Source organism: Ixodes scapularis, unplaced genomic scaffold (genome assembly GCF_016920785.2).
Source record: "Ixodes scapularis isolate PalLabHiFi unplaced genomic scaffold, ASM1692078v2 PGA_scaffold7__128_contigs__length_106722199, whole genome shotgun sequence".
NCBI classification, from domain to species: Eukaryota; Metazoa; Arthropoda; class Arachnida; order Ixodida; family Ixodidae; genus Ixodes; species Ixodes scapularis.
The window spans coordinates 98,092,971-98,116,874 of NW_024609882.1; the positions used below are offsets into that span (position 1 = coordinate 98,092,971).

General features: G+C 49.2%; 1 protein-coding gene across 1 annotated transcript in view; it reads right to left on the reverse strand.

The window, feature by feature from the left end:
- Positions 1–23,904, reverse strand: part of LOC115309756 (venom metalloproteinase antarease-like TtrivMP_A) — a 95,205-nt gene that overhangs the window by 65,774 nt on the left and 5,527 nt on the right. Inside the window, exon 2 of the mRNA XM_040212511.1 lies at positions 12,194–12,366. Within this exon, the coding sequence (XP_040068445.1) occupies positions 12,194–12,366 (173 nt within the window). The remainder of the gene's footprint in view (positions 1–12,193; positions 12,367–23,904) is intronic.

Below are 23,904 nucleotides of genomic sequence, written 5' to 3' on the forward strand. Positions count from 1 at the left end.
CTGCTGTGGTAATGATGAAGTTGAGTGAACGGAATAATAGGGAACAAAAACTGAAGGTCGGTTACGGCGGCGCCCTTGCACAGCTGCCTGAAAGCGTCTATAGCGATGTGCGCGGTCAAAAGCGTCGCTGTGGTCAGCTTTCCACGATTGGCCAAACCATAGGCATATGAGCATTGTCAGAGTGTCTAATTTGACGGTGTTAGTTTCGGATTGCGTGTGGCTCCTAGCTTCTACTGTGCTTTTTAAACACACCATCGAACTCGTCGTCTCCCCCGATGGTAAGTAGCCAGAATAACAACTGGTGACGTCACGGCGAGGCAAATCCCAGTCGTGACGTCACGGAGGGAAATCATAAGAGGGCGCCACCGAAACATCTCGGCGCTAATAGACGCTTTGCAGCAAATGTGCATGGGCACCGCCATAACCGACCTTCAGTTCTTGTTTCCTCTCCCCTTATTCCGTTCACTTCATCATTATTACAGCAGGGCAGGTTATTGCCATTTTAGATTCTACACTGTCCTTCTGCCCGGCGTGGGTCTTTGTGGAGGCTTGTCAACGCCCATTTCAGAGGCTCGTTACCTCGGTAAGACAAGAGCAGGTCAGCAATGGCGGATGAGATCTGGCGCGTGTGTAAAGCGTCTCTAGCATGAAAACCAGAAGCAATAGAACCGGCAGAAATTTAAAAAAAAAACTCAAGCAACGTTTTTTTTTTTTTTTTTTTTTTTTATTATTGGGAAGAACAACAGAGAGTTTAGCCAAGCACGTAGTCTGGCAGGCTACTCTGCATGGGAAGGGAGGCGGGAAGAAAGGTTGCAGAAGAATGCAGAAATGCAGGGAAGGCAGGGATACAGGTTCAGATTTTCACATATCAGTCATAGGGTTGTAATGCTGAAGACACCAACTCACACCGTCACAGATGAAGAAACGAAACGTCGTTGTACCGCAGAAACACTGAGTCATTGCTCACTATTGTCCATAAACACACACGAGATATAAATGGGTTAGTGTTCACTTTCAGTTCACGTCGCCTCACGTAGGCTGTACGTATATAGTTAAACGATTCCAGGTAAAGTTAAAGTTGGTCTATCAGCCCAGTTTCTTCGAGAAAGTTTGTAAACGCGTCTAATGGTCCTCGTTGCTTATCTTGCGGCTTCCAAGTTTCTAGCATGTTTTTAAAACTGTAAGCTTCGCCATAAAGTTGTTGTAAGGTGGCCTGTAGTGTCCACCTCGCGTCATCGAATTTAGAGCAACTTGTAAAAATGTGATTGAGATCTTCGGGTATACCACACTGTTGACAATTCGGGCTAGCCGCGTGGCCATACCTAAATCTTTGGAGATTTGTATATGCGACATTAAGACGTATGCGGTGGTAAAGGGTCTCGAGCTTCCTTGGTAAATGTTTTGGAGATATTCCTTTTAGAGAAGGATCGATTCTGAAAAGGGGCTTGTAATGATAGTCTGGTGACTTCCAAAGTTTTCTAAATTCCTCTCTACTAAGTGACATAATTAACGATCGAGCGTCTGTTTTCGTAAAAGGTACGGTGTCCGTGGTTTGTAATAGGTGACCATTAGAGGCAGCAGCATCTGCAGCCTGATTTCCAGCTATTCCGGTGTGCCCCGGAATCCACTGGAATACCACATCATGCCCGCTTCTTTTGAGCTCTGCGTAGCTAAACAAAAGCTCAAAACACAAGTGTGGGTTGGATGAAGAGGTGAGGGAATGCTTTAATGACTGCAGCGCAGCCCGTGAGTCTGTCAAAATTGCCCACTTTTGTGAAACTGTTTGAGAGTGGATGAATTGGAGTGCCATCTTAATTCCGTGTAGCTCCGCAGTTGTTGAAGGGACATAGTGTGACAGCTTGAAGCTACGGGTTGTTTTGAGAGTTGGTATAACTATTGCAGAGGCTGATGTACTAGTACGTGTAGAGCCATCTGTGTATATATGCACACGGTCAAAGTATGCATAGTGAATATGACTGAGCGTCAATTGAAGTTGAATTACTTGTGACTGTGCTGCTTTTTGGATGAGACCTGGCACATTCATAAAAACTTCTGGGACATGCAGTGTCCAGGGAGGGCAGGATGGGGTTTCATAATACTTGGCTGAAGGAGGAATATTCTTTTGCAGTTCATCCACGGCTTTACCGAACCCAGAGCTTGGTCTTTCACGATTCAAATTTATGAGATAATGCCGCTTGTGTCGAGATTTGTGCCTTAGGTGTATTCTTAACGTTTCTTGCATGCGCATTGTTGTCAAAGGAAGTGCTCCAGCTTCTGCAATTGTGCCAACATTTGAAGTTCCACCAGGGACGCCAAGACAAATTCTTAAAGACTTATTTGCCTCTGCCTGCAGACTCCTAAAGTTCGTGGCAGAAATGTTCTGCAAAACTGGTAGGCTGTACCTGATGAGAGAATTAATTAAAGAGTCCTGTAATTTCAGCATAGATGTGCAAGACTTGCCCCAAGTCCTTCCTGTAAGGCAGCGAAGGATATTGGACGCGGAACCAAGCTTCGATTTAAGGTATTTTATATGTGGTGTCCAGGTCAGGTTTTTATCGATTAAAAAACCGAGAAACCTATGTGTTGGTAGGCATGGGATGAGATTTCCAGCAAGGACTAAAGGAAAACGTTTCATCGACATTCGTGTGAACGCCATGGCCACAGTTTTTTCGGGAGATAGGCACATTCCCCGTTCTCGTAAATATAGGCTGATTTCAGCAAGAGCGTGCTGAAGTCTCCGCTGGCTGACGAAACGATTAGCGTGTGTCGACCACATACAGATATCATCGGCGTAAATCGAAAGCTGAATATGCCTAGGGAGCTTCCGGCGTAAGGATACAAGCGAAATATTGAAAAGCGTAGGACTTAGTACTCCTCCTTGTGGTACACCTCGCTCCACTGTGTGGTCTTCCGTGTCTCCGTCAACTGTCTGCATAAAGATAGTTCGCTCTTTAAGGTAGTCTTTCACCCAGTTAAAAACATTCCCCCCAAAACCATGCTCAGCCATTGCAGACAAAACTGCTTCGTGCGTGATGGAATCGAAGGCCTTTTGGATATCTATGAAGATAGCTAGAGTTTTGCTTCTATCGGCAATGCCTTGCTCGACCGAACTAACCAGATCGACTACGCTGTCTGTGGCAGAACGTCCAATACGAAATCCAGACATTTCTTCAGGATACAACTTGGATTTTTCGATGTACCATGTCATTCTTGAGAGGATCATTCGCTCCATTATTTTGCACACGCAACTGGTTAGCACGATTGGTCGAAATGATCCCAGGTCGAGAGGTGAACGTCCAGGTTTTAGAACGGGGATGATCTTGCCTCGCTTCCAATCTCGTGGAAGCACGCCTGTAGAAAATGATTGGTTATAGTATTCGAGTAGTCTGCGTTTTGAGTGCTCATCCAGCCGTGAGAGTGCCGAGTAGGTTATTGCGTCAGGACCAGGTGACGATTTCTTTTTTGAGTCCTGTAGTGCATGACTCAGCTCTGCAAGAGTAAAGGGACAATCGAGAAAGATTTCGTTTGATGACGGTGAATGAACAACATGGCGTTTTGGACATTGGATATAGCTTGAGCTTCGAGTAACAAGGCGACAAAATGCCTCAGCAATTTCAATATCTGTAGATCTCTCACACAATGCGAGGGCCCTAAATGGGTATTGTTGTTGAGCAGGCGCTCTGATTCCGCGGATCACTCTCCACAGTTGAGACAGATGTTTCTTTGCATCTAAGGATGAGCAGAGCTCTCTCCATCGACGTCGGCTAAGAGCGTCAAGATGTTTGCGTACCTTTTTTTGTGCTCTCCGGACATTGCGGTAGTCCTCAGGATCTTTTGTGCGTCTAGCTTTTCTTTCTGCTTGTCTGCGGATTGCCCGTAACCTTTCGTACTCTATGTCTACCTCTGTTCGATTGAAAGGCAGGGTTATTTTCCGAGTCGCCTGCAAAATGCAGTTTGTTAGGGAAGGCAATAGCTGATCATTGGTTGTTGTTGCAGTAATTAAATCACTGGCGAGCGTAGAGAACTTGTCCCAATCAGTAACAGATATAGAATGTGGTTTTCTGCTTTTGTCAAAGCCACGGACAAACGTCAGGACCGGCATGTGGTCACTTCCCCTGGTCTCAAGATCAGTTGACCAGGCAACATGTTTGACATAGCTAGCTGACACAAATGTCAGATCTAGAACGCTACTGACAGTTTCTCCTCTATAAAAGGTTGGACTCCCGTCATTCAACAGGACTAAGTTCAAACTTTCTGCGAGTTCACTGATCTGGCACCCTCTTTGGTCGTTCCGGACGCTACCCCAGAACTCATGATGGGCATTAAAGTCACCGCATAAAAAATGCGGAGAGGGGGTACTCCGAAGAAGAGTCTCGACGCGTTTTGAATCAAAAGCTGCCCGAGTCTCAGTGTAAGCGGAGATGACAGTTATATTTTTGTTTTTGTCGTTAACAATGGCACAAACGTATTCATTTGTGTCATGGGGGGCTACTTCAACTTCAGCATAAGTAAGATCTTTTCTTATTCCCAGTATGGCGCGGCTGTTTCCGCATGTTCTCTTTGAAGTGATAAACGTGTATCCCGAAATTTTAAAATTTGAATAATCGCTAATCTTAGGTTCCGTTATAGCTAGTACAGGAAAACGGTACTTGAAAACAAGTTGTTTAAAATCAGAAAGTTTTGAGCTGAGTCCATTTGCATTCCATTGAAATACCGTTGTTGCACTCAAACTATCTTGAAAACATTCTACTTTATCCAGGCAAAAAGGAGAGGACTGATTAAATCAAGTCCTTTCTGGATCATTTTAGCCCATTCTGATTGCTGAGTATTTAAGCAACGACTTATGATATCAATTATGATTCTGAGGGCAGAGCTGAATATGGACTCACCGTCATTCGCGATATTTGGCTCAGAAGTACAGCTTACTGGTTTCGCGGTTTTCTCACGTGCATTCAAGTACTCTCTATGTGGAGTTTCGGAGGAGGTTCCTTTTATAGGTGGTGGTGGTGAGATAGAGTGTATGGTGTCGTTCTTCAATACAGGTGCCGACTGAGGTTCTACCGATTTCAAGGAGTCACTGTACGTGCGCTTCACAGCATTCTGGCTCAAACTCTGGTTGACTTGGACGTCTTCTTTGCTGGTTGATGGGAGGGAAGGAAAGTCATTCAGATCGCGTGGTTGGGACTGTTGGTTCTGGTGGGTTGTCTCGTGTTGAACGTGAGCCTGTGAGTTATTCGATACTGTTGTGTGGCCTTGTCTTCGAACTTCTGCTAGCCTTTTTTGTTCGATCCGTTTCGGGCACCCTTGAGCTAGCGCCTCATGACAGCTTCCACAGTTAATGCATTTTGGCTCTACAGATTCGCAGGCATTTCGATCGTGTTTTCCTCCACATCGACTGCAAATTGTTTCGCGGAAGCATGCAACAGTCTTGTGACCGTAGCGGCCACAGTTTGTACACTGTAAAGGGCGTTCTTCGAAGGGAAAGACTCGATAGCGGACACGAGAAAGAAGAGCGTAATCCTGCAGTTGTGTGGTTGCAAACTGTACCTTCACAACGGATGATTTTCCAAGTCTTCGGGCATGCAGAATGGGCACTGGTTCGGCACTCAGCTCATCTTGTAGTTGCATGTCGGTGATCTCTTGATCTACGCCCTTTATGATACCTACTGCTGCTGAGCGTGGACACGGTTCATAAGCCCTCACGTCTACTTGGCATAGTGTGGTAACCTTGAGAAGGAGTTTCGTTGCGTAGGCGTTACGAGTATCAACCGCTATCAGATTTAGTCGCTTGTTGGGGCGGATCATTAGGATACATTCCTAACATATTGTCTCCAGCGCTTCCGAAAGTTTTAGGCTACTTAGTTTGGTAAGACAGACAGCAGGATTTGCGGGTATAAAAATGACAGTCAAACCTGTCTCTTGAAGTTGATTCACCTCCCCGTTGTTTTCGTGCTGACACTTCCGCTTCCGTGACGTGTAGACAGTGAAGCCATCGTCGTCGGCGTTCGAAGAAGCTTGCATGTGATCCATGTTGACTTGTGGCTCACGCTGCGCAGGAGTGATGTTAGCAGACTGTGAGTCTTCATTGTTGAATGTACCTGGCGGCTTGGTTGCTTGACTGCATGGGTCCACCGAGTATAAATGGTCCATAGGTTCTTCGGTGAGAATCAGAGGTGTCTGACCATTTTGTGTGTTCTCGTCCATTGCGGTCTTCTTCAGAGCCCTTGGTCTCTGGGCCTGAGTCCATAATGCTCTTTTTTGGCCTCAAACTCTCAAAAATAGGCAGTTTGTTCAGCAGTTTACGAAAAAAAAAATTTAGGACAAGCGGTCTGGAACGTCTTTCGCTCACTTACTCTTCGTCGTCCTCAGGCAACGTTGTCCCCTACAACCTCTTCTTTTTTATGATATACTTGAGTAGAATATAAAATAAATTAGAAGAGTGAATTTTAGGTTTTGATGAGTCATATATAAAAAGATATAAAAAGAGGGAGAAAAGTAAACCGTTATACCGGAAATGTTCTACGCAGATGACATTGAACTGTTAGCAGATAGCCGAGATAGGTTACATGACCTGTTTAAGATCTGTGGAGAGTAAGGAGACTCTCTGGGCCTGAAATTCAGTAGCGACAAGTCAGGAAAAATAGTTTATAACTATGAGGACGGGGACCCGCTGAATATTTAAGACGTTTTAACAAAACACGTAGATAAGTATAAACACCTAGGAGTATGGCTGAATGAGGGAAAACAATACTAGAAAATAGACTTAAGAAAGTTAAAAGGAATACAGAATTATGAAGCATAAGGCACTATGGAATTACAATATGTATGAAGTTGTTAGGGGAATATGGAAATGAGTAATGGCGCCGGGGTTTTCTTCTGGTAATGTGGTATTGTGCATAAAATCTGAGGTCCAGTCGAGCTTAAAGACCAGACAGTGGAGCGTGAGTAAATTGTCACTCGGGGCACATGGGAATACACCAAATGAAGGAGTGCATGGAAACATGGGCTGGGCAAGTTTCAAGGCTAGAGAGGCGATCAGTAAGTTGAAATTTGAACAAATGCCAGACACAAGTGAAGATACACGATGGGCGAGAAAGGTAAACACTTCTACATAAAAAAATCTGAAAACTAAATGGACAACCCGAACCAGAACACTGAAATTGAAATACAAACTGTCAAGTGCTGGTGCAGAGCAGGCTACCTCTGTGTAAAAGGAAGTAAAAGAAGCCGAGAACAAGATGTGGGAGGAAAGAATACGGGGAAAATCAGCTTTAACTATGTACAGGGGACGAAAACAAAACAAAAAAAATTATGAAGGATTATTGCTATGATATTTCGCGGGGAGCTCGTTGTCATTCGAGGCTAGACCGGGTATGAGAAAAGGTATATGCGCTATGCCGTATGCCAAGGGGAAGGCGAGACAATAAAACATGTGGTGTATAAGTGTAGAGGGCTTGCTCCCGCTCTCCTGGAGGGGATGACGGATTTAGCCGGAGCGCCATGGTTTAAAAAGGAGAATGGACGAATGAATGATAAGTGTATTTTAATAACATAGAGGAGATTGGAAGGCTGGTGGAGCTTATTTAGGGAAAATTGGATGCCGTACACCTGACACAGCCAAGGACAGGCTGGACCAAGAAAAATGGAGACTCCCTCCCGCGTGGCTACGGCCGAAAATCTGCACCATGTTTTTCAGTTGGCCCGGTACTGGGGTAACGCCGACTAGGTTTGGCTAGAGGAAAATTGGTGGCTCCCTCGACAGGCGGAAGAGGTGTGTGTGTGTGTGGGGGGGGGGGGGGGGGGTAATGTTCTTGGTTTTTCTGTTCCATCTCCAAAAGGTCATCTTGGTGATAGCCCACACCACCTAATGATAGTTACGAAATTGCAGAAGATAAAATTGGCGAAGGAAAGAAATCATACTTTTGGTTCTTAATTTCTAGGCTAGGTGGCGCAAGCTACCACCCGTTATAAATGGTTCAGCCGTTAGCATCCATCCATCCATCCATCGATGAGTTAGTGTCGTTACTATGAAGCGTAGCTTATTTAGTGGCTCTAGGCCGTGCGAAGCCGAAGGAACAGTACCGAGTAAAGCCTCAGGATGGAAGGACTTTGGTACCGAGGGGGTTGATAAAGCCGCTTCATGTTTTAAAAGTAGCGCAATGTGCATCGATACACGAGGCACGTGCAACGTGCATCTCTTAGGAAGATCATGGCGACAAAGCGCAGCACTGAGATAGATTTCAGGCGGGGGATCAATGGCCGGGTGGGCTCGCGCACACCAGCTCGGAGCACGCGGAGCGAAAGCTCGCGCTGCGGAACCCAGGATCCTGGATTCAATCCCTACCCCTACCCGTTTCGATCTGGATGAACATTGTACCGGCGTGCGGTCGTGTATCACTACTGGGTGGTGCACGTTAAAGATCCCGGGCTGACGGTTGTACTGCACTGGCTATTTTTCTCATATACAGCTGGGAGACTAGTTGCCCGTCAGGACAGATTAAGTTCTAGGCTGTATAAACATACAGACACCCCAATTTTAAAAAAAAATTTTTAGGTTTCGGGCGCTTTGTTTTTCCCAAAAGTGGCGCGGGGCACGTTTCTCGAGCATTTGCAGCTTTTGCAGCGGCGAGGACCCCAAACATGGTTTTCAAACCCGACGAGACAAGAAGTGGTAGCCCGAGGAACGCGAGAAGCACGAGCGGACATTCCATTGCTCGGGACAAGTCTGTTTCGGCGCGTCGCCGCAGCGAGGCGCCCGTTACATGACACTTGTCTGCCGCTGTACTTTTTCACTTTCGGCGGCCGCGTCTCGTGGCGATCTGCCAGGTTTTGCCAGTATTAGCGCGGCGCTGTGCCGCAGCGAGGCGCCCGTTATATGACACTTGTCTGCCGCTCTACTTTTTCACTTTCGGCGGCCGCGTCTCGTGGCGATCTGCCAGGTTTTGCCAGTATTAGCGCGGCGCCTCGCCGCAGCGAGGCGCCCGTTATATGACACTTGTCTGCCGCTGTACTTTTTCACTTTCGGCGGCCGCGTCTCGTGGCGATCTGCCAGGTTTTGCCAGTATTAGCGCGGCGCTGTGCCGCAGCGAGGCGCCCGTTATATGACACTTGTCTGCCGCTCTACTTTTTCACTTTCGGCGGCCGCGTCTCGTGGCGATCTGCCAGGTTTTGCCAGTATTAGCGCGGCGCCTCGCCGCAGCGAGGCGCCCGTTATATGACACTTGTCTGCCGCTGTACTTTTTCACTTTCGGCGGCCGCGTCTCGTGGCGATCTGCCAGGTTTTGCCAGTATTAGCGCGGCGCCTCGCCGCAGCGAGGCGCCCGTTATATGACACTTGTCTGCCGCTGTACTTTTTCACTTTCGGCGGCCGCGTCTCGTGGCGATCTGCCAGGTTTTGCCAGTATTAGCGCGGCGCCTCGCCGCAGCGAGGCGCCCGTTATATGACACTTGTCTGCCGCTGTACTTTTTCACTTTCGGCGGCCGCGTCTCGTGGCGATCTGCCAGGTTTTGCCAGTATTAGCGCGGCGCCTCGCCGCAGCGAGGCGCCCGTTATATGACACTTGTCTGCCGCTGTACTTTTTCACTTTCGGCGGCCGCGTCTCGTGGCGATCTGCCAGGTTTTGCCAGTATTAGCGCCGAGATCTTTCAGTGGCGCCCTCTTGCGGTTTTATTCGTGACGTCACGATCAGGATTTGCCTCGCCGTGAGGTCACGAGTCGTTACCCTGTGTACTTACCATGAGTTGGGATCGACAAGTCCGATGGTGTGTTTAAAAAAGTGAAAGCCGTTTACAAATCCCTGTAACGCCGAATTGGAGCGCAGCTCTTGAGGAGGAGGAGTGAAGGGTACTGAGGGGAGGGTAGACCCCTCCCCCTTCTCCTCCTCCTCCCCTCATTCTTTAATATGCTCCGGGGGGGGGGGGGGTGTCACGTGACTTCGGGGAGGGGGTCACGTGACCTCGGGGAGGCGTGACCTGGGGGTGACCTCAAGGCCACGTGACCCCAAAGGTGACCCCCACGTGACCTTGGGGGTCACGTGACCTGGAGGGGTCACGTGACCTCGGGGGGTCACGTGACCTCAGAGGGGTCACGTGACCTGGGGGTCACATGGGGTCACGTGACCTTGAGATGACCTTGGAAGGGGTCACGTGACCTCGGGGGTCACGTGACCTTGGGGAGGCGACCACGTGACCTCGGGGGTCACGTGACCTCAGAGGGGTCACGTGACTTGGGGGTCACGTGACCTTCAAAGGGTCACGTGGGGTCATCTTGGAGTCACGTGACCTTGAGATGACCTTGGAAGGGGTCACGTGACCTCGAGGGGTCACGTGACCTTCAGGGGGTCACGTGGGGTCACGTGACCTTGAGATGACCTTGGGAGGGGTCACGTGACCTTGGGGGTCACGTGACCTTGGGATGACCTTGGTTACGCCGACGCCGACGCCGACGCCGACGGCGACGGCGACGCCAACGGCGACGCCGACGGCGACGCCGCTCAAGCCGGGAACGGGCCCCTAAGAGCTGCGCTCTAAAACCCCACTGTAAGCAAGAAGCCATCGCATACCGAAACTAACACCGTCGAAGTTGACAGTCTGAGAATGCTCTTATGCCCGTGGTTTGGCCGATCGTGGAAAGCTGACTGCAGTGACGCTTTTGGTCGCGCACGTCGCTAATAGAGGAGGCTATGGTTTAGAGTGCCTTCATACACACGCGCTTTTGCTTGAGTGGTGACATCTCAGCCATTTTGCCGCCCTATCGTTTTTTTTATGCATTTTCAAGTGCGCGCAATCCGGTGTCACTCAGCTCGAGCGCGTAGCTCTGGCTAATGCATACACGCCATTTTACCGCCCAAGTCACGCACCGAGTGCGCGAGAGCGTCACGCGCTGACACACTCGGGGCGACAATGGATGTCTTTACCCTGAGACAAACAGACATGTAGGCACCCTACTATGGTTCAACACGATCTGCCTCACGCGGATGCCGCCGCTTTTTCCACTATACTCAATGTTCAAGTTTACTGTACTTCCACCGTGCTACGCACACCATGAAACTTTTCATTCGCAATTGATGGTAAGTGCCCTCACGGCACTCATTGTCCACAGACGCAAATAGACCCTTCGCTAAGTTACTCAAGCAACAAAGAGAATATTGGGAATGTAAATACACGCGCTGGGACGTGCTCGCCTTTCCTACAGAAAAAGGGTCGAAGTAAACACCCAACATGAAGTGTCCGTGGGACGCACGTGCGAAGTGCCCTTCGTTTTAAATTTTTGCTTCCGAACAGTTAGAGCTGAAGACACCAACACCCGCAACGGGTGTACCTATGTTCCTGGCATTCTTTTTCATGTTTGGGTATTTAGGCAAAAGGTATATTAAAATATTAGTCGACGGATAGATTGTTGACGAGCACATACGTCCGAGTGACAACCCAAGCTGCACACATGTCGTATGAACATGCATGGAACATCCCTGGAATGTTAGGACCTCCTAAAGACATTTCCATGACTAGATGTGCTACTAGGGAAAGTGCTCCTGTCCAATGCGTGAGCTGGGTTCGGCTGGCGTGCTTGAGCACCGCGGATAGATCGCAGTAAGAAGCGGAGATCCTTTGAAGGAAAAGAGGTAAGAATTATCCCACTATATTTTATTTTAACTTTTTGTACCGAAAAAGGGAGGCTTTTTGTTTTCTACCCTGTCTACTAGTTTTATTTTGATCACTAAAGGATAAACCATTTGTGAAATCCCAACGTGAAATCATTTATCTCAGCACAAAATTCATTTCATGGTTCCTTTAACACACTCAGCCACCTATCTCCCCTAACGATTATAGTGGCAGACACGAAGGCTAGCCGCCTTTGCATCTCACTCTCTCCCTTCAGTCATGATGAAGAGCGTCGACTGCTTCTCGCGCAGTGTTTCGAGGTTGAACGCTGGCGTTCGGCGTTCGAACAGTGAGTGGAAACAAAGGCAGCTAGCATTTGCGTCTCCCCGTGATCCTTCAAATCAGAGCTGTGCAGTCTGACGTCCCCGCACGCTTTCACATCCTCCTCACTCTCAGTTTATGTCCTTTTACAACGGCGTCTCCATCTGGAACGAGCGATCGAAACCCTATGACCATCTGCAATGTCTAACGCTAGACAAACATTATCCAAGGGCTTTGCCCTTTCCGTAGGTCACGTAAAGAATGGAATTACCCTTTGCTCGATCTGTTTCCCTTTCAGATTTAAAGATACGTGAAGTTCATCAGCGATGACTGAACTTTTCGACAGATGCAGGGTTAAATGCTCGTCAACGCGGACAATCTTCTTGGCGTCCAGCGACCTTTCCTCAATGACCATGGGATACACAATCCGGGGTCCGTTGACGGCTGCAAAGAAAATGTGGGCATTTTGAAAAAGGTTTCATCAAAGGCCCTGGAACGAAGGCACCGAAACGAAACAAGAGGCAATGCAAAAACAAACGAACAATGAGGCTTTTAATACACGGTTGCTTTAAGCTGAAGTCACTCCGCTCATCCATTACATAACGACAGGTTGTCGCTGTAGACATGATGGCAGAGTTTTCTGCGGATATTCGTCAAGCATATTCGAAGCTCCCTTGCTTCTCATCTTCACATATGTGCAGACAGTTTTTGCATAACCAATGCGATAATGCCGTAAACAGACATGTACACGCGTTACTCGAAAAAGTAACTAAATATTGTTACTCGTTACTGATTCTCAAAAGGAACGCGTTACTTTACCTCAAATGTAACCAGTTAGCTTTCTCGTTGCTTTGACGACAAAACACACAACTATTCTTGTTTCATGCTTTATTGTATTTTGTTTCGGTAGTTATCGCACTTAAGCTGTATCTGCCTGTCCAAGTTTTCATCAGTTATGTTTCCCCGCTTTCTCGAGAATACATCTCCGGCAACGCTGAAATGTCGCTCCACTGACGCGCTCGAAAGAACGGCAGTGTTGTGCTTCTCGAAAAGCTGGCGAGTCTAGCATTCCCTTCTCTCTTTTGTTATCTCTGCTTTTAAAGTTCCAAGTTGACAATGGGCTCTGTGCCTTCCCCTGCTGGCAACCTCCGGGTTTACATTCTGTCTCTACACGATTCTAGAAGGTTCAACCATCGAACCCTATTGTGTTCGCTGGGTGAAGGACCTTCACAGCTGTAAAGTTCTACTGACGTGTTCAACAATAAACGTTCCTATAATGCCATGAAGTTCAGTTGCCTTTCGGGTTGCCCATCTGCCTTTGTCGCAATAAACGCATACTCAGGTTCCAAGTAAAACGAGACTGTCTAAACGGTGTTGTACATTCTACTCCTCCAAAGTAACTAGATACCGTTACTCGTTAATTGGCCTTAGAAGTAACGAAGTACGTTAGCCGTTCCTTTTCGAAAAAGTAACTAAATGCGTTACTCGTTACCGAAAAAAGTTACTAGTTAGAAGTAACTCGTTACGTACATGTCTGACCGTGATACAAGAAAGACCACGCCACAGCCAGTGTTTGCAGACAGTTTTTTTCATGTTGTATTGGCAGAGTGACTGCGTTCTAATTTTTTTTCGCTAGATTAAATGAAATATCTGGTTGAAGTGACCAACATTGAAGCGTAATTAAATAGCGCCTCATTAAAATCAATCTCATAAATGCCCGTTCACACATATGCGTTTAACTACGACCGACTGAGGCAAGACCGGCTTTTTAAGGTGATAATGCAATTAAATGCAAAGGTGCAAGCGAGTTGGACAATAATGACGAAAATAATTGCTAGAGAAGGGGAACAAGGGGGACAAAGGACAAACACAAATCTGAGAACACAGCTAGGTGACTGGTGTGCGAACGAAAAAACCCGCCTGGTCCTGGCATCGAACCAGGGACCTCTCCAGGAACCAGGAGTTAGACGTCAGTTTGCTCTGCTGACGTCTAACTCCTGGTTAGCTCAGTATAAGTGGTGACAAAACGTTTATAGAGAATGCCTTTCTTGAATATTATAAACAGCTATTTGGAGGCTGCCAGCAGCAGATTAACACGGATGAGATTGACAGCTTACTCCAAGGAACACCACAGCTTACAGATGAAGAAAAAGAGTGGTTGGAGGAACCAATTACGCTCGGAGAAATAGAACGCGCAATAGATGGTTTGCCGGCGCATAAAACGCCCGGACCTGACGGCATAAGTGCCGAATTTTATCAAAAGTTCAAAGATTTAGTAGCCCCTTTTTTTCTGGAAGTCTTTCGCGAGGCGTATGAATTCAAAGCATTACCACCTTCCTTTCTGAAAACGTATACTGTGCTTATACCGAAAGGCACTGACGCGAATGCGGCAAGGCGCGTAAGTGAGTACCGACCGATCACTTTATGCAACGTCGATTATAACATTTTTGCACGGGTTTTAACTAAGAGACTCCAGCAAGTCATATGTAATTTAGTAGGTGAACACCAAAAATGTGGCATACGGGGAAGGTGTATCCAAACAAACATACATGTCGCACGAACAATTTTAGACACTGTTAGCAACGAAGGAGGCCAAGTGGCGATGCTGCAGATAGACTTACAGAAGGCCTTTGATCGTGTCCGACACGAGGTGCTCTGGAAAGTGCTAGAACGCGGTAATGTAGGGGCAGTTCTTTTGGAGGGAGCACGCATGTCGTACGCTGGGTGTGTTACACAATTAGTTATCAATAATTCTTTGACCCCTAAAATACCTGTATCTTCCTCCGTGAGACAGGGGTGTCCCATGTCACCGTTGTTGTTTGCGTTGTACTTAGAGCCTTTTTGTCTGAGTGTTATTCAAAGTGAAAAAGTGCACGGTTTTAGAATGGACTCATTTGAGACAAAAGTGTTGTCTTACGCAGATGATATTGCCTTATTTTGTAGTGACAAAAGAAGCGTAGAGGAAGTTTTAAAACTGACACAGTCATTTTGCGCCTCCACGGGTGCCGTAGTGAACCTCGATAAGTGCTCCGGCGTTTGGCACGGTACCTGGGCTACAACACCAGCTTTGTACGAAGGTATTCGATGGCAGTGCACCCCGTGCAAGTATCTGGGAGTCCCACTACAGCACCTGAGGAAAACAAAGCCTTACTGGGAAAATGCTGTTGAGGACATAAAGAAACGCACCGCCTCATGGCGTAATCGTGACCTGTCTATTTTTACGCGAGCAACCGTGTGTAACATCTTCCTGACCGCGAAGATTTGGTATGTCCTACAGGTGCTATGCTGCCCCAGAATCTATATCCAGAAGATGCACCGCGTGTTCGCACTATTTATCTGGTTGTCATCAAGCGAGCCGATGTGTCGGGACAATCTGTTTCGTCGTGTGTCCAAGGGAGGGGTTGGACTGTCGCATCTTTTTATTCGTCAAACTGTGTCGCGGTTTCTTTTTCTGCGTGATCAGCGACACCCCCTTTTACGAACGATGTTTCAGACAAGGCTCAGGGACGCCCTACCGTCCTTTTTTGTCGCGTCAGACTCGGGGCCCCCAGCCAAACCAGTTGGGTTTATAAAGGAAGTTATAGAAGCCTTTCATTTTTTGGACGTAAGATTTTCACGGGAATATTTATCAACAGTATCGCGCAAAAAGTTGACGCGCGACCTCCTCGAGTTGTTATTCCCTGCTCCGTTGTATAGACTTCCTTATGTTTCGTGTCCGGGACAAGATGTTCTTGCCCGGGTAAAGAAAATGTGCGTCCCGCCTTGTGTCAAAACCTTTTTCTTCCGCCTCCATAGTGAAACGTTGCCTGTGAAGGTATGGCTCGATAGACGAGGCATTTACGTCCCATGGAGTGTAAATTGTCTACTTTGCAAACAACCGGAGACGATTGAACATGCATTCTTGTACTGCTGGGATGCAGTGCTCTTCTGGGACGTTTTGCAGCGGACTTTGAAAAAGGATTTACAGGTCAATCCTTTTTCAATTCGCTTCCTCCCGGTGGAAAAGCATCAAAGCGTACCCTATGATATGTTTATGGTATTAGGATTGCATAGCCTTTGGAAGTCTCGCATGGCGGTGCGCCACGCAGAGCAGCACCCTAAGTCGGCCCGCCTGTTTTTTGTTGAACTTGTTGTCCAAGTGAAGAGCGTTGTTGAACGTTTTGAAACCCCGCCAGAGTGGTTTAACCTGTTAGAAGAACTAACAGGAATGAAGGAATTTTAATCCTACGGACGGCTCCAAGTCGGAGTACATGGGTTTTTAATATGTGATGTGCGACTTGTGCGCAATAAAGAGAAAAAAAAAAAAAAAAATCCTGGTTAGCTCAGTTGGTAGAGCGCTCCACTGGAAATGGGGAGGTCCCTGGTTCGATGCCAAGACTAGGCGGATATTTTCGGTCGCGCATCAGTCACCTAGCTGTGTTCGCAGATTTGTGGTGTTTGTCCTTTGTCCGCCTTTCTCCTCTTCTCCAGGGAGTGTTTTCGCCATTATTGTCCAGCTCGCTTGCGCCATTGCATTTAATTGCATTTTCACCTTAAAAAGCCGGTCTTTGGCTCAGTCGGTAGCAGCAGTGATTTACAAAGTAGAAATAACCGAAATGGAAAGTAGCTGAGTAAATGACTAACTACCATAAAAAAGTAGCGAATTACTTTTGAAGATACTTTTATATTTTTATGGTAACAAGAAAGTACACGAATATAAACCAACTAGTGCTCTGACACAAATGCTTTAATAGCTCGTTCTCCTTGTGCGTGCCTAATAGTTTTGAAGTTTTTTTTTTTTTCGACAATGATGTACTCTGGTTTTATCATTTATACTTCGAGGTTTAGCACGGCCTAAGCTTGATTTCGCAGACAATGTTTGATTGTTTAGTGTTGCGTAAAGTACATTTAAAATGTACTTGAAGTTTTTGTTTGTTTTGTTTCTATGAGTTTATTTGAGACAGGCTTACAGAAAGTGTCAGGGGGCATGGCTAAAGGCACTTTGAAGTGCCTGAAGAGGCTACGCCACCACGAGTAAAGTACAGAGTAAATGAGAGGTTATGTACTTCAAGCACATAATCTCAAGTACACCGGGTGCAATGTACTTGAAGTAAAGTGTTGTAAATACAATGTGCATTCAAAGTAAGGTAGAATTACTATTTAACACTATACTTTATGATGCCCTTTCGTCCCTTATACACCAACTAATGTTTACAAACAAACCGAAGCGCCCCTAGCGGACGCCACCGGCGCCGCGCATGCGCGGTGGACGGTGGGCAAGAAGCCCGCCGTCGCCCATAACAAACCATTGGAATGCGATGTTGTCGGCGTCGGTGGGTGGTCCCCGTGCTCTTTTTCGCGTTGGAATTGCTGATTCTACGTCCTCCTAACAATATCTGACTGCTTGAGCGGCTTCAGCAAAATTAACGAGGCAAAACTTTGTGTCAATAATGTGACTTGCGGCGATTCATTTCACCTGGACGCCGCAGAATCGGCGCTAAAGCCTGACTCGCACGATGAGATTCTGCTCGCTATTTTCAGTCGCGACGTCACTCGGGCTGCAAAGGCGTGGACCGTAGCTGAGATGGTGGACGTCGATACTGAAAACCGCATGTAGAATTGGGCATTACAAATCGGTGATGGCCACTGGTAACAATGATCAACATCTTCTTGTATCTACACCTAGCCTACTTACCCCAACCAACCTTCAAAAGTGTTTTGAGGCCTGCAATTAGTTCTTATCACAATTAGCGGGTCAACGTTTGGTTTACGGGCCGCTGTCGTTTGAACGAGCTGACAACAAAAAGCAGACAAGTTTGAAAGAGCAGACGACAGTTCGAACGCTTGCGCATGGAGTGCGGGCAAGAAGCACCGCGTCCCGCGTCAACAAACCATCGAAATGTCACGTTGTCGGCGTCTGTGTGAGTCTGCATACTCTTTTTCGCGTTGGAATTGTCAATTCTACGTCCTCATAGCAATCTGTTACCACTTTAATTGCCTTAGCGAAATTATCAAGGCTCGTTACACCGCTAAACTTTGCGTAAATAATTTGACGTGCGGCGATTCATTCGCGTGAACGCCGTAGATTGGACGTCAAAACCATGATGAGAAGTCTGTTCCGGTGTCCATCAGTGCAGATGCGTCGTGGCCGTGATAACAACGTTTAAGTTGTTGGGCACCGTTGCAGGAGCGTCGTTGCGATGCGTGGTGTAGGGAGAGTGAGAGCGCTCCGGCGTTCTTGGAGGCTCTTTAAGTCGTCCGTCCACGGCAACTTCACCTCAGGGAGTTGCCGCTGTAGCGACCGAGGAGTTCCCCAGGCAGCCTCAGGCAGGGCCAGGCGAGGACAGGAACCGCAGGCCGACTCCAGGCAGGGACATCAGGAGACGGGAGGGTGTCTCGCGATGAACTCTGTTTTAATACATATGTACAGAAGTTTCTCGTTCGTCGGAGAGCACACTCGCGGCCTCTCGTTTGCTATTTTTATACAGTCGCTGTTTATGTTCCAGCGGTTGGCAGCCAATGGTGGCCGAACTGCCAACGGACGTCACGTTCAGGCCCCGCCCCCACTCCTCTCGAGTGCGCACACACATACACGCACACACTGCAGCGTCGGACGGGCTTCCCAATCCGGCGCCGGGGCATTCTTGAACTCAATAAGCCGCGCCAGGAGTCGGTGACGAAGGGTCCGCTGTCAGCTCGTGAGACGTTGACCGTGATGGAGATGATCCCCTCATTATGCGGCGTCCTGGCTCGGGAAAGGTTTAGCGGGATAATCCGCAAGTGGCGCCGGACGAAAACTTGAGCCGAACGTACTCGGCCGGAAGTCCCGCCGCCGGCGTCGTCCCGCGGAATCCTCTCTCGGCAGGGCAGCTGGTTCCTGGATGGACTCACCCCCGCAGCCAGAGAGAAGAGTCCGGCTCAGCTCCGCTCCCAGGTGTGGCGGCGTCCACGCGGCGCCGGGCGACGTGTTCTGTCAACAACGGCTCAGACGGCCGGTCGCCGATCCTAAATGCGAAGGCCAAACCCCGCCGGGTGGACAAGAAGGGGAGGCGAAGGAAGGACGTGACCTTCGCCAAGGCCTATCGCAACAACACCTCCGCCGCCACTGAGCTCATCAGGAGGGCAGCAGTCCCACACTGCTGCGCTGACTCGATGAGTGCCTCGCTTTCTTGGGAGAGGGTCCGGTGATCATCTCCTGCCTTGAGACGTAGGCGAGGGTCGGGTACAAATCTCTGGAGTGGGGGACCTCAACTCAGGTCACAAGAGGAAGGCGTGGGCGAGACAAACATAGCAAGTCACGATCCCAGTAGCGACAAGTGCTTCGCTTTCCTCCCCCGATCCGCCAGACCAAAAAAAAATAAAGACAACCCCCCTCCACCTACTACCTAAAATCTCCCTCACTCGACACTCGAGCTCAGGCTGTCACTAAGCCCTTTAAAGAAAACCACACCCTAAACCAGGCTAACAGAAACAAAAGTTATGGTAGCGTGCTTTGACATAAAAACACTATAAAAAAATCAAGATGACCCTTTCCAAGGATTTGAAACAAACAAAAAACTTTACAAATTTGTACAATCCGATCATGGAGCTCGTTCACGTCTTAGAAGCCCCGGCTTAGATAATCAGCGTTCCTCTTTTAGCTGTGCCCCTTTTTACCTCACCTCGAAGGCTTACTACCGTGAAGCGAGAAAAACTTCAGAGCTTGCTAACACAACGCACTGCGGCTCAATAAAACGCGAAAACGGACTCCCGTGAAAAGAACACATTACGTACCATTACGTAACTTACATAGGACATATCCCTATTAAATTCAAGCGCCTCCTCCATAAGGCAAACTATACCGAGGATAAAATCGCTTTAAAAGAACTCTACCGCCGACACAACGAACTGAAGCCGAACAACACGCAAAACTCAGACTCCCGAAAAAGGAAAAGCTATTCATACCACTTGCTAAGCCGACTTCAGGAAAAAACATTCAAATTAAGCCTTCCCCTTTTCTGGCAGCCTCTGCCTCGTCCGCTTTCACTGGCGAGAACTAGCGCTCTAACCTACACCCAGTCAGGGGCGGATCCAGAGGATCCCCCAAGGGGGGCCCCAGCATAAAAAGAAAGAGGGGGGAGGGGGGAGGGGAGGGAACACTTGCTGCACACCACATTGTGTGTTGGATCTTTGTCTAAACACACGTATAAAAAGTAGAGAGAGGTCTTTCCTTTTCAGCGACACGAAGTGTCGCAATTCAAAACACGATTGCAATATCTCCCGTTTCGAAGCAAGGGATAACGGAATCTTGATTTAAAGGAGCTGTGCAACAATTTCAGTGCTTTTCTTTGATAATTTGGGTGTTGGTGTCTCGACCTTTCGGAAGTAAAGATCAAAAAACCGCTTTTGCCTGCATGTCCTAGTTTTTATTTTAAAAATAGACAAAGATTGAGGCTTTCGGCACCTCTCAACTACGTCACCATCTTCCCGAGTCACGTGCGCTGTGACGTCAATGGGGGGTCGCGCGGAGTTCCGCTGAAGCTGTCTCCCTAGAGCCATCAGCGAGCGCGTGGCCACGTGCTGGCGCATCGCGAATAATATGGTGAAAGGAGGAAAGGTCTCATCCGGGTCCGGCCCTCTCCGTCCGGCTCTGACCGGTGGCAGGCGATAGGTCCACGCCCGGTGTAAAGAAGAGAAAGGCGACGACACGCAGGGATAAAAGAACAAGAAATTTAATAAGAAGCGAAAAAAGGCCGCGCACGGCTGCGCACGAAAAACTCAACCAAACGCAACACGCGTTACACCCACAACACACTGATGAAACGTCGGGCGGCGGGGCCCCGAAGAACAAAACAGCACTCAATTCCCGACACAACGCGAAACAACTCGCCGCTCGCGGCACAAATGCAGCCGGGAACAACGTTCACCTATGCATAGAAAACAAAAGTTCCGAAGAAGGAAAAGCTCCACTGGTGAACCCAAAGTCCAGGGGAAAGTTCAACCGTGGTTCAAACGAAGTCCGAAGACCCACCGACGTCTTGGGTCCGACGGACGACGAAGGCTTGACTTTTCCGGCGTGGTGGACTGGGTGCTCGGCAGTCGACGCAACGCAGCCCCGCACACACACTCACTCCCCGAAAAGGGAAAAACCGAAGCCCGTACAACTCACGGGAACAGACGACGGGAGGAGCGACCAGCCAACCTGACCGGCCTTCCGGGGGTCCACCGTTCTCCCGCCACCTACCAGGGTCTCCGAGCTCGAGGTCGGGGGAAAGTATTTCCTACTCGCACCAAGCTACCCGAGCAAAATATAAAAATAAAATCTCCCGGCAACTGGCCTTGGCTGAGTTTACATGGATGCGATCGTAGCGAATCGAATCGAGATTAATCGCCTATGATTGGGTAGACGAGGAAGGGAAAGGAGGATCGCGGGCGCGTGACTGGTCACATCTCGATTCGATGCGCCATGGTCGCATCCATGGAAACGTAGCCCTTGACAGAAACGGATGTCTACAATTTCTCCCTTTCAGGAAGGAGGCAATGAGCTGCCCGGCGGCCTTGTCCTAGCGACAGAGACGCGGGCGCCTCCAAAGATAATCCGATAAATGGAAGCGGGAATCGACAGGGATGGATTCCAAAGACTTCCATATGGGGGTTTTAGTGAGAAAGAAAAACGCGCGCTGGACAGAGACACAACCAAAATAAAGCAACAAAAAAATACTGAAATTCGTGACAGAAGGGCGCTACTCTCAAAAGCCCATTGTCAAATGGAAACAGGCTCGTTGCTTTGCTTTTTTTCTACTCCGCGTTGTCACGAGGGTGTAGGTGCGCCGGTGCGCTTTGACGCTTGGGGCCTCTGCTTATCACCTTAATTAACTGGCAAGTCACAGGAAACGACATTTCGAATTGCCGGTACTCGGATACAAACGTTCTGAATCCGTCAAAGTTTCGATCCAGGTTCTGGCCTACGCAGTCCGCGCAGCATCGCGGGCGGGGGGGGGGGGGGGGGGGGGGGGGGATGATATCTCTCGGGGGGGGCCCGGGCCCCCTGGGCCCCCCCCCCTGGATCCGCCAGTGCACCCAGTCTGTTCTTGGTGACACTCTCACAAGAAAAGCCCTGGTCCCCAGACTCGAAAGTTTCCTCAAAGCCACAGTCGGAAAGTTCTGACTTGATTTCCGCATCTGACTTGATCTCCCGCTGAAGAACAAGCTGCGAGGCGAGCACGCACTCATAGGACCCGAGGTACTTGGACGAGATTGAGGATTTGTCCAGCAAGGTTCCTGCATTCTGTTGATCATCTCTTCTCGTCGTGGAAGCAAGAGACAAATGTGACGGCTTGACTCTCGGCTTCCTTACGCTGCGTGACTCCTCGCAGCCCTCGTTCTTCTCGTCCGAGCGGCTCTGTCTCGTCATTTCCGCATCTAGTGTAGATTTGCTGGTGTCGCCTCCAGGCCCGTTGCTCGCACTTCTGGTCTGGATCGATGGCTCCTTGGTATAGGTGTCCTGGCGTTTGCTTTCTCCCGGCCTCGAAGAGAACTTTCTGGAGTTGCGCGCACTGAGCCTCTTAAAGCGCCGCTGCTTCGAACCTTTTTGCTTTTTCAACTTTGGCTTCCTAGCGTCACCGCTGTGCTCCTTGCTCCTCCTGCCGCTGTCGGTTGGTGCTTTCTTAGGGTGGATATCTTCACGATTTCTGTCTCCCAGCCCAGACGACGGCTTTCTCTTTCTGGAGTTGCTCCTCTTCAGCTTCTGGTGACGTTGTTGATTTGATGGGGCCGGGCCGGATTGGAAGGCACCGACCCTACGCAGCCTTCTCTTCTTGGGTCTCTTTTGAGTGAACGGCCCGCTCATGTCGGCGCCTGAGTTGTCGCCGTCAGACTTGCCGTGCCTTGATCGGGATGACCTCTCGGACCGCCTGCGCTTCGGATCCTCTCGCTTGCCCAGACTTAACTCTTCCTTGTCGCAGCCAAGCCCCTTGCTTTCGCAACCGCTGTCCGTAAATACTTCCTTGGGATGAATATCCGCGGGATTTCTGTGTCCCAGTCTCGACGACAGCTCCCTTCTGCGAGACTCGCCTTCGCCAGATTTCCAAAACTGCCCTTCATCAGAAATGTCCGCACCAGGACGGAGAACGCTGATCTCGGGCTGCCTCTTCCTCCTATGTCTTTTCCGTCTGGACGGACACCCGATGTCGTTCTGCGATGGAGACGAGGTTTTCGAGGGACCCTGCTCCGGATTTTCCTCATCCAGCCTGGTTCTCTCCGCGCTCCCCTTGGATCCCTTTCTCTTGCAGCCGCCGCCGGCTGATGGATCCTTGGGATGGGTGCCTCCGCGCTTCCCCCTTTCCGGCCTGGACGACTTCTGCTTGTGGCTCGACGCGTCGCGCCTCTGTTGACGTTGCTGATCAGAATCGTTCGGAGCAGGACGGAAAACACTGACCCTGCGCTGCTTCCTCTTCTGTTTCTTCTTTCCAGAAGGACGGCTCGAACAGGACGCTTTTTCTGAGCACCCCTGACTCTGGTCTCGCTAGTCCAGCCCCGGCTTGGTCTCGGAGTTCCACGGGGGACGGCCAGGACGACCCACTTCCTGCTCCGCCTCCCCATCCGCTGACTTCTCCACGTTGCTTTCCTCGAGTTGGATAGACTTCCGCGGCGGCATCACCATGCTGGCCTTGTCTTCGTCCCCCAGGAAGCAGACGTCAGATGCTTGAGAGGCCTCGTCTCTTCTTTCGGCGGGATCCCCTCCAACTTCCAGCGCTTCAGGTCTGGAGTCGGCGCTGTGCGGAACGGCGTCGGTAGTCCCGTCGGCACAAAGACCCTGGTCGTCGGTTAAATTGAACTCTTCTCTTCAACCTTTTCTTTCTGACCCACCGTCTCTGCCGCTACCTGACGCGTTCTAGCTCCGCTTGGTGCAACCGCTCTTTCCCTCCTGGACACAAGGTCTTTTTCTCGTGGCTTCGGATCACCCTCGTACGTGAACCAGTGAGGAAATGTCGCTGCTAGGTACTTCGAGTCTGTGACCTCTAC